The 11,647-nt window shown below is 42.0% G+C and overlaps 1 protein-coding gene across 1 annotated transcript in view; it reads left to right on the forward strand.

The window, feature by feature from the left end:
- The window catches only part of SLC38A9 (solute carrier family 38 member 9), a 55,635-nt gene extending 50,201 nt beyond the window's left edge, over positions 1-5,434 (forward strand). Inside the window, 2 exon segments of the mRNA XM_015423219.1 lie at positions 1,448-1,537; positions 4,787-5,434. Of these exon segments, the coding sequence (XP_015278705.1) occupies positions 1,448-1,537; positions 4,787-4,952 (256 nt within the window). The 3' untranslated portion in view covers positions 4,953-5,434.
- Positions 5,435-11,647: the final 6,213 nt, after the last annotated feature.

An 11,647-nucleotide genomic window follows, 5' to 3' on the forward strand; every position in this document is an offset into this window, starting at 1 on the left:
TTTTCCCTTATTTCACTAATTTCCTTAATTCCATTCCAGCTAGCTGTGTCTCATTTCCTAGGCCATAAATAAAAAGGAAGCTAAAGGAGAGCCTCAAAGCAACATGGTTTGGCTCTTAGATTTTCAGCCATTAAATAGTGCGGGGGTTTTGCTAGTGTGAAAGAGTCATAGACCCAGTGAGGAGCCTTGTATATTACGAAGGGGGCGAGGTGGATACTTTAATGGGTCTTGACATGTTGCTGCCAGGAAAAAATGGAATGAGCCGTCTGGAGGAAAAGTGTGCTTGTCCTTGAATTTGCTGATCTTCCCTAAGTGAACTGATAATGATGCTACACATCTAGATACTTTCTTCATGTAGTTCTTCCCTTTCCCTTCCCCTTAGTTGCCTTTCATCCTTATGGAGCTCAAGGTGGCTTACAACATAAACAAAACGTATGAAGTAAGATATATTAAAAACACAAAGGCCAAAATTTAAAATCACAACTCAGGACTGCTAGTGAATTTAACCAAATGCAATATCAAATAAAAAAATATCTTCAGCTGCCTTCTAAAGATTGAAAGGTGCCAGGTGCACCTCCCTGGGGAGATTGTTCCATAAGCCCACTGAAAAGGCCCTGTCTCATGTACCCACAAAATGAGCTTCTTTGGTTGATGGGACAGTCAGGAGGACCTTTCCATGTGATCTTAATTTCAGGGCAGGAATGTTTTTGATACAAACATTTTCTAAGCAGATGCCCTTCTAGGTGTCTCAAGCCAGAATTTTTTTTTTTTCATTTGGCACTTGAATTGGTATCTAAACAAAATTCATCTTTTGTTTCCCTTAAGAGATGGGACTTGTTTAGAACTTGAAAATTCTCCAAAGTTTTTTTTTCTAGTTAAAAAAAAATCATAGGAATACAATAGCCTTCCTGTTTATATCTCCAGAAATCTAATTTTAATGAAAATGGTTTCTAGGCATGAGTCCTGCAAACCTAAATGTTCCTTTAATCTCTCAAAATACTTAAGATTTGATTGTGCGTGTATTTAGTGTAATGATTTCCGCTATCTTCAAGAGTTGTCTGCTGGTATTCATTAGTCTGTTTGCACATCTCAGATAATTTCCTGGATCCAAATAGGTGCTTTTTTTCAGTTGGGAATTGAGTAGAGTGTGTAGCTTTTGGGGGGGGGGGTTGGTATGCAGACGTCAGTCTGGAAAACTGGAATGCAGTGTACTTGTACTAGCTCCACAGTTTTCAGAAGAACTGCCAAATCATACACACTCCGTCTTAATATTAGCTGAGCATTCACACTTTCAAGAAAACTTGATGGGAATGGGGTGCTCAGAGGGCACACTTAGACATCATAGAAATGGAAACTTTTTTACTAGCTTTCTGAAGCTAATAAAGAGAGTTGGTCTTGTAGCAATGTACAAGGTAGACAACTGACTTTATTTTATTTTCTCTTGCAGTATTTTCCATGTATTGGTTTTGAACATTGCAGTTGTTGGCGTTGGTGTTGCCATGGCCATGTTATACCCTAACATAGGTGGAATCATAAGGTACTCTTGCATTTTGAATGTGTTGGTTCACCATTAAAAGTACTTGATCAATACAGTTTGTGCTGTAGAAATGCTTAATTTAACATAATAGTTGGAGCCAACGCTGGTATTTGGCTAGGTAACCTAAGAAAATGGCAGGCTGGTTCTGTCCACGTTGATCTTACCACATCTTTGGTGCATATACTTGGGGATATTTGCAGGCAAATGCCCATTTTATAGGATGACATTTGGCGAGGATGTGTTAAAAAAAAGAGAGAGAGACAAAACTAAATGCTTCTGTGGCCCGGACAGACAAAATCTGTGGTTCCTCTTCTTTGTTAAGCTACGATTCTGCTATTTTAAAACATTGTCTCTTGAACTTTTAAAATATATTTATTTAAAATATATATTCTAATACAAGTAAGCATCAACCAGTAAAACTAGTTTGAAAGTCTTTAGCCGTTTCTTATTCAATGCCACTTAATTCCTTCTCTTTGCTTGAACATTGTCTGTCCAGTTTCAAACTTTTGCTATAGGTACTCAAAATTAAATATTTTGGATCCTGTTTATAAGCCTTTTACACAGTCAGCCCCACAGCCCCATTCATATCTCATATATATAAAATGATCCAAGTAAATTGGGCAGAGGGCTGGTAAACCACAGCCAATCCAATAAACTGGGTATGACCATTTTTCTTCCCAGCATGAACAGCTTTTCTCCTTCAGCCTCTGCTATGTTTTATTGCCGTCTCCCCCCCTTACAGCCCTGCTCTGAAGTTCTTTCTTCAATGCCATACTCTTGACTGAGATTCCCATACATTACAGCTATGAGGAACAGGGTCAACGATTTTTAGTCAAGTTTCCTGACATGGGTGGCTGGGAGAAGACTTCCTCAGAACTGGATTTAAAATTAGGTCTCCTGTTCAGTCCTGGGGAGACAACTGGGGATAGAAGGATCCCAGTGGTGGTGGTGGGGGGGTGTATCTTGGTTTGTATGTAATTCTGGCTAAAATACCTCCATTCCCCTACCCCCAGATCAGTGCTAAAAGAATGGAGTTTTCCAGTATCCTTTTTTCTTCAGAACAGCTGCAATTTTGGTTGGAGACGTGGAGGGAGGAGGGTTTAATCCAGTTTCCCTTCCTCATGCCACTTTCCTCAGTCTGTATTCTATCTCATTCCCAAAGCTGCTGTTCACTGAGGGGGGGGGGCAGAAGTATTTCTTTTGCTCTAGTGCGGTTAATAGAAGCGGCAAGATGTCATGCAGTTTAGAACTGGGGGGAAGGTTTAAATATTCTCCTCTTCATCATTGCAGCGCCACTTTCCCATGGCTGCTTTGAAGTAAAGAAAACGTTTGTACAATTCAGGCGGGTACTACTGACACAGTAGAACAAGTTTGAGTCTAGTGGCACCTTTAAGATCAACAATGTTTTTATTCAAGGTATGAGCTTTCGTGTGTGCGCGCACACTTCCTTAGACAGAAACTTAGCTTGTTATTCCTGTTTGTGTCTGTTAAAACATCCTTATTGTGTTGTATGATAATCTGCTGTTCAACCTCTGCCTTATATGTGTGGATTGGTAAATTCTGTTTCATTCTGTCTGAGGGAAGTGTGCCTGCACACGAAAGAAAGCTGGTACCTTGAATAAAACTTTGTTGGTCTTAAAGTTGCCACTGGACTCAAACTTCATTGTACAGGGCGGTCATAGATCTTCCGCATGGCATCCATGTTTGACCCCAACCACCCTGGGCTCTAGGGACCTTGACTAATTGCCCATCTGACCTGAATAGGTCAGAATCACATTGCCACATTAACCTTAGACCATGGTAAGGCAGCCTGGTTGAAGGTAGATGAATTCCTTTCTCATCACTCAGTCCTACCATAATCTGAACTATACTTGGTACATGGCTTAGCCTGGCTCTTGCGTTTCACGCACCAGCTGTTTCTGGGGAATGGTGCTGCCAAACAGCTCATTAACTGACAGAAGAGAACGATTTCTTGACATTGTTATCCATTCATGTTTTGTTTCAGCTTTTTTGGAAGTGGTTCATGAAGGGGTTGGGGCAGGGAGGCAGGGTGAGTCCATGTCTGCCTCTTTGAGGGGTTAAAATTATGTGGTTCCACAAGTTGTACTGCTTAGGCTGGCCCTCTTCTGACAAGCAGGCAGGTTTCCAAACTGAGAGCAAAATGCATCGTTCATATGCAGTGGGATTCAGTGGGATGAGATGAAAGGTAGGAAATCTGCTTATCGAAGCATCTGGAGATGTGGCTGGAATAGTCCAGGCCTCCTGGATAGTCGAGAATATTCTGTAAATAAACACTTCCAGCCTGACAAAAGGCTGCAATAAGTTATACACAATTAGATTTATTTTTTTTCCTTCCCATAACTCCAGCTAACTTTACTTTTGTAGTAAGGCAGGTAAAACTTTAGGAGTGCAAAGAATTCAGTCCTTTTTTTTAAAAGAGTTGGCAGATGGATACTCTACTGCAGGAGGAAAGGGAAGCATGTAATACTTTTAAAACTTCTTTTGTCAAGAAAAGAGCTATTAGAGTGGTGGCCAAGAGAGCGAACAGGAACCACCTCTGCCATGAACTCATTAAGGGGCATTTGGAAAGCTATGGACTCTCAGCTCTCCCATTTGTAACAGGACATAATAATGCTGCCTACTCTACAGAGGTATTGTAAGGATTGCTGAGATTGTGTATGCAGAACAGGCTTAAGCACAAGATAAATGCTATTATTTCACTTATTGTTGTTCCTTAAAATATTGCTGCATTATTGAAATATACATCGCTGCACTGGAGAGAATAAATATTGCAATTAAGACCGGTTGGTGGTAAAATCGGTGACCTAACATGAAAAAAACGTGTTTAGGAACAGAGGATGATTTTCCCCAAATAGAACTGCATTTCTGGTTCTGACTTGCTTGGGAATATCCTTGGTTTCCAAAAGCAGTTTTACAGAAAGCAGCGGTTCAAGAAATGTGAGTTCAAACCCTTTATGGACCCACAGAACTAATTGAGTCTTTGATCTGGTACAAGCCTCTGCAAATGGCTTAAAATGTGGCTTGAGAAAGCACAGCAGGGTAGAAAGCTTTCTCACATTCCAGACAAAAGGAGGAGGCAGCCGATAACAGCTGCATTCTGCCATAGCAGCAAGTAAACATTTAGCCAGGCTTCTAAGAGATGTGAGTGTTGGTGGGGGATTCTTTTCTGCCATAAAATTTCTGAGAAGGTTAGATTAAATCCTCTCTGTTTTTTCCCCCTTCCCCCAGGTATTCTGGAGCAACATGTGGCCTGGCCTTTGTGTTTGTTTATCCATCCCTCATCTACCTGATCTCTTTGCATCGGGAAGGGAAACTGACATGGTTGACTCTAGTTGTTCACATCTTCATCATTCTTCTCGGAGTGGCTAACCTGATTGCACAGTTTCTACTGTGAACGTGGAACAAATTTTGGATCAGTTTTTCTTCCTTGGGGTGATTCTGGGAGGCTTAAGAAGCTACTTTGAGCAACAGGATTGCAGAAGCTGAAGGACTGCTTATCTATGGCAGTGAACTTTTTTTTTACAAAGGAAAACTGCTTTTATTTAAAAAAGTGTCTCTAGGAAAAGGACAATGTACTTGGGGATCTGCTTCACAGTGGCAAACTGAACAAGCCAAGTGAATTTATGATGCAGCTACACTGATACCCAGGAAAAGTTTGTTCCAGAGTAATTCTGTGTTAAATTCTTATTTCAGTAAATGCATATCTTTCCCACACTCATACAAAAAGCCATCCAAGAACTTTTTTAAATAAAACACTTTCAGACCTGTTGTGGATTACATGACTTCCTTGCAAGTTAACAGAATGAATGGACTTGGCTGATATTAAAGTTCAGCGCTGTGGTGACATAGATATGTAATACTCAAATAAGCTAAAATTGGTTGGGATGTTTATTGGTGAAATGTAGCATGGATCAAATGATAAAACATTTTTTTTAAAAAAAAAAACAATACTGTTCTATCTCTGTTGCCTTTTTAGAAGATGTGAAGAATGCGCCTTATACTTGAAAAAGTATTCTGCCATTATGCACCAGTATCTTGATTGTCTGGAAATGGCTGAGTAATTAATGTACAATGTAACAGTTTTGGCTGAAGTGATGATCCTAGATCTTCCTTACATGCTGCCTGTCTTTGAAAGCATTCTGCTGGCGGAGGCCTTGTTAGTTTGGATGGACCTTGGACAGACAACTAGTGTAGTGCTTTGAGTGTGAACATGTCCATCTTTTAAACTGAACAGGAATACCATAATGTCACAAGAGCCTGGCTTTAAGTTGTGTGGTATGGGTGCATGTTGGTTGCTCATTGCAACACAATGACAAGTTTCCTGTTCATCCCCTGTGTGTTCCTATAGGATTTCTCAGTCTAGAAACCCCCAAAATTGGGAAGTGGTACTTGTCACTGTTTATCTACACACTATGTTTATAAAAAGGTAAAGGTTCCCTTGCTCGAAAGCCAGTCGAATCCGACTCTAGGGTTGCGGTGCTCATCTCCGTTTCAAAGCCGAAGAGCCAGCGCTGTCCGAAGACGTTTCCGTGGTCATGTGGCCGGCATGACTAAACACCAAGGCGCATGGAACGCTGTTACCTTCCCACCGAAGTGGTGCCTATTTATCTACTTGCAATTTCTTGCTTTCGAACTGCTAGGTTGGCAGGAGCTGGAACTAGAGACGGGAGCTCACTCCGTCATGCGGCACACTCGGGTCTCGAACTGCTGAACTACTGACCTTCCACAGCCTGCAGTTCAGCGTCTTAACCACTTGAGCCACCGCAGTTATACATAACTAGAATTCAGGTATAAGTAGATGGACACCAGTGACAGAGCTGTGGTGAAGATTTTAGGTGGCCAGTCCTAATTCACCCTCACTGCTGCATTGCATCCCTGATCTCTGCTGTTCTGTTTTCAAAAGGCGGTTGTCCCACCCTGGGATTTTACCCTGTGGCTGCATAATTTATTTTTCACTGTTACTCCAGTTTCCAACCTGCCTTTGGAATTGGTGCTACAGGTATTCTGAGAGGCACACGACAGACAGCCTTGTACAATCCCCCTGCTAATTCAGGATTGCTCTGGAGGACCAGCAAAGGGAAACAACGTCTAGTACTTATCAGCCTTGGGTTTTGGGATCTCTCTTTGTAAATGTCTTGATGTGAATCAGAAATGTGGGAAGCTGAAAACAGGAGGAAAAAATAAACAGGACTTTTTTTAAAATTTTGCTTGCAACGATGCAGCCATGTGCATTCGACTTTCTCATGTGTAACAGGACATGACCTGCCTAATCATTTGTACTTTGCAGTTTTTGGAACGCATTTTTTTTCCATACGTGCACTCTTAAAAGCATGGCTTCCCTGAGCTACAGGAAGCAATAGTGAGGCCCTGACTGATGTGGACTGCACGGAAACAGCATGCTTGGGACAAGCCCCAATTAAAGGTGTGGACTACGAATCATGCTCTTCCCTCCTAAGTCCATGGCCATTCCTTGAGTGACTTCAGTGGATGAAAAATTGTTCCCCGTGAATCTTGCTTGTCTCTCTTCCCTTCCCCCTAATTCATTCTATAGTACCTAGAATTAGCATTTCTCTAGATGCATGATGGTTCAGGTTGCCAGCTCCGGGTCAGGAAGTTTTTGGAGATCTGGAGGTGGAACTTGGGGAGGGGTCTTGCTTGGTATAATGCCTTAGAGTCTACCCTTCAGAGCAGCCTTTTTCTCCAGGGGAACTGATCTCTGTAGTTTAGAGAGAGATCTCTAGTCTCCACTTGGAGGTTAGCAACTTTAATGATGGTACTCCCATTACAGCTTCCTTCTGATGGGGCTAAACATTCCCCGTGATTGCTTAATGTAACAGAGTAGAACATCTGGTCAGTGCTGCTTCACAGTAGCATGTGGTATTTATTCACTTTTCCTCCTACTCACTTCCGAGTCAGTCCAGTCAATTAACTCCTGAGCAATCTGAATGATCTTGTCTGCTCAGACTGCTGGATTGGGCCCTGTCATTTCTGAGACAACGCTCTAATTTAAATGTAGTTTAAATCTGATCTGAATACATTTTTTCAGCCTTCAATCTGGTCGTCTTAACAGATTTGTTTGTTTCTCAAGGTGTTTCACAATCCATCAGTCCTAAGCAACTTGATTTCAGTCCAGTAGCACCTTTGAGACCAACAAGATTTTGGGGGTATGATCTTTTGAAAGTCAAAGCTCCCTTTGATTCTTGAAGGCTAGTACCCCAAAAATGTTGTTGGGTCACTAAAGCACTACTGGACTCAAATCTAACTGTTCATCTTTGTGGCTTCTTTGTAGTCCCACATGTATCCCTGCGCAGAAGTTACAGGTAAGCGCAGCCCCATTTTCTACTGCTAACCAAAGTGGCTACCCTCTGAAATATCAATCCCAAGTAGACATTTTGTTCACCAGTGTTTCTGCTCTCCTGGCTAAAGTACCCTCTCACAGCAATAAATGCATCTTCAGCTTTCAAATACTGAGGAATTAGTCTTTCTGTCTCTTGGTGCCAACATTTAAAGGGGAAAAAAGGGCAATGTAGTGTGGAAGCAGACCCATTAATAAGATGCAGATTTGAGTTGGGTTTGCAGTACCAGGTTTGCAGTCATCTGTAGGTGTGCCTGTATATTACACACAATTGTAGACATGAAGCTGCTTCACACTGAATCAGAGCATTGGTGCATCAAGGTTAGAATCATCCAACTGGCAGCAGTTCTCCAGGGTCTAAGACAGAGGTTTTTCACATCACTGATTATCTGCTCCTTTTAACTGGAGATGCCGGGGATTGAACCTCAGACCTTCTGCATGCCAAGCAGAGGCTCTGAGCCACAGCCACCTTCTCAGTACTATGTGCGTACATGCTGATTAGTGCTTCAGACTACATATCCCTTGTACAAAAATCTGGGAAAGCATCTTATCCTTTGCCTCCATTCTGTACACTTTATTTCATGAAGTTTTTAAGGTAGAGGTAAAGGTTTCCCTTGCTCGAAAGCCAGTCGAATCTGACTCTGGGGATATGGTGCTCATCTCCGTTTCTAAGCCAAAGAGACAGTGCTGTCCAAAGACGTTTCCGTGGTCATGTGGCCGGCATGACTAAACGTCGAGGCGCACGGAACGCTGTTACCTTCCCACCAAAGCAGTACCTATTTATCTACTTGCAATTTCTTGCTTTTGAACTGCTAGGTTGGCAGGAGCTGGGACTAGAGACGGGAGCTCACTCCATCATGCAGCACACTCGGGTCTCGAACTACCGACCTTCAGGTCTGCAGTTCAGCGTCTTAACCACTTGAGCCACCGCATCAGAGTTATTACCTTCTTTATATAGTTATGTTTTCAAGCAGCAAGCACTTTCTGTGCATATTCTACTTGACAAAAGCAAGTTGCTTAGGCCTTTGACAAAAACATCCAGAACAAGAATAGGCCTGCCCAGAACTAGGTGACCTTTCACAACAAGCATTTTTTTCTTTTTGTGCACAATTAAGAGAATGATGGATGCTTTCTTGGCAAAGTTTCTAGCCTTGTAAGAAATAGTTTAAAGTGCAAGTTGTTAGAAAGTGTCCTAATAAAGTACTTGTTCAAAATATGTTAATAAAAGTTAAAGGGTTTGGGGTTTTGTTTTTTGTATTTCTCACTGTTTCTTGGTTGTACAGAATGTTAAAGCATAAAAGCCTAATTTGGTATAATAAAAATCAGTAACAGATCATTCAGCTCATTCAAGAAAAGCCTTGAGGTGGCAGGTATAACAACAACATCTAAGGAATACTGGTGGTAAATATCATTCAATTCTTCAGGCTAGAAATGTAGTTTGGTAGCTAGAGAGTTGTTGACTTGGTATGGAAATAAGAGAGGAAAGGGGAATGCAGTGACTTTTATTGACTTATTTTCCTTGGTACAAATGTTTGTTCTTTTGTTGTTTGCTGTCAAGTCACAGCCAATTTATGGTGACCCCACAGGGTTTTCAAGACAAGAGACATTCAGGTTTGATATTGCTTGCCTCTGCATCACAACCCTGGTATTCCTTTAAGGTCTCCCATCGAAGTACTTGCTAGGGCCGATCCTGCTTAGCTTCTGAGAGCTGATGAGATAGGATTAGCCTAGGCTATCTAGGTCAGGGCTGTGTTTTGTTCTAGAGTGTCACAGACCTCTCTGTTGAACAGAATTTTGTGTAACTACAGTGTTTGCACATTGCTATGATAGGTTTGTTATGACATGGGATGTTGTTTCGTTAGTGTAGACAATTATGTCAAACCTTTCCCGTCAGCTTCTATTCAATGCAATGTTCCAAGGAGGAAGAAAAACATCTGCAACAGGATGCTTGAACTCTCAGCCAATGTTCCCCCCCCTTCAATTCTTGATTGTTCTATGGTACACTCTGCTCTACATGCTGCTCTTCATGAATTTTAGTTTAACATTAATTCCAGAATTGGAACATGTGCTATTTGCCAATACTTCCAGTTTGTATCTCGTTACTGATGTGCCTGGATAAATCCCTGCAAGAAGTGGTGCCTCAGTATTCACTTTGGGGTGTGTTTTTTTAATCAGCATTGCCATGTAGAGTAGTATGGTCAACTGTTCCTCTGTCACAAAAAACACTTGCCTACCAGGGATAAGACTAGTCTAGAATTCTCTCTGTCAAGCTGGCATTTCACAAGCTTTTAGATTTTTTGATTTGAGACAGAAGTCATGTCAACAACTTGTATAGCCTATTAAGAAAGCAAAAGCAGCCCTGACCTGGATAGCCCAGGCAAGCCCAGTCTCGGAAGCTAAACAGGGCCGACCCTGGCAAGTATTTGGATGGGAGACCTCCAGAGAATACCAGGGCTAGGAGGCAGAGTCAGGCTGTCAAGCCACCTCTCTGAATGCCATGACTCCCAGAGGTCGCCATGACTTCCAGGCACAGTCACACTCATGCACACACACACAAATGAAGAAAAAGAAGAAGTAAAAAGGCACAGCACTAAAACATGGGCAGCAGAAGAAAACAAATGTAAGTTAGCTCAATTGTTCTTTGTCTTCGTATTTGTGTAATTTGCAAAGAATGTGGCATAATGCTTAAGTTACCGTAAGAGTGGAGGATACTATCCTATAATTAGCAAGAAGATTCATTTTTTTCCAGCACAGACAAGTCAGTCTCCAGTCTAGTTCCAAGAAGAAAATAAGATCCTATCAGTTAAAGACTTTCTCAAAGAAGAAAGGAAAACATGAGTCAGCTGTTACTTTTTTAAAGGCGGAATCACAAGTTCTAATTTCAAGTGTATATTGAGCTGACTGGTGTAAATGAGATACCAACTGTTAGACTCACAAGATTTAGGCCTGAATCCCATCAAAATTTACTATGGGGCTTGTGAGGGGCACCCACAAAGCATAGTTTCTTATCTACTCCCCCGTTGCAGCCCAAAATGTCCCCTGAAATGACCCTGGGGGACAGTGGACCTCCTGGAACAGCGTGAAGGATGTTAGAGAGCTACCACGGAATGGGGAAATTGGTGAAAATCACCCTTGCTTGTGTGGATCTGTTCAAGAGTGCCCAACTCACAAAATGGAGCATAATATGAGCCCTGTAGAGCAATAAGGTCAACTAATCAACATCTTTTGGTACTCCCCAGCCCCAGGGGCCAGGGCCAGGACCCTAACATCTTAAATCTTCCACCACTGTTGATATGGTTCTATCAGAGCTGACATGGTACTTAGGAGCAGGGCTATGGTGACAGGGAAAATGTCCAGCTTTCTGTACAGTGAATGTACATTTTCTTTATTGTCTGATCATATTCAAATACATATAGTCAGGGCTATTTTGGGGCAGCAACGGAGTTCCAGCTGGCTCCCGAGTTGGCCACGCCCAGCAGGAACTCATTAGCATAATAGGCCACACCCCTGACAGCACAGCTCATTAGCACATTAGGCTGCACCCCCATGTTACTAGAAGTGTGGTCATCCAGCCGCACCCATCTTTTGCTTCTTATTATGTTTACCTTGTTTGTTGTCAACAGGGCTTTTTTTGTAGCAGGAACTCCTTTGCATGTTAGGCCACACACCCCTAATATAGCCAATCTTAAATTTCTGCTGTTAGGTGTGGCCTGTTATACTAATGAGTTCCTGCT

This window comes from Gekko japonicus, unplaced genomic scaffold (genome assembly GCF_001447785.1).
Source record: "Gekko japonicus isolate JY-2015 unplaced genomic scaffold, Gekko_japonicus_V1.1 scaffold862, whole genome shotgun sequence".
Taxonomy (NCBI): domain Eukaryota; kingdom Metazoa; phylum Chordata; class Lepidosauria; order Squamata; family Gekkonidae; genus Gekko; species Gekko japonicus.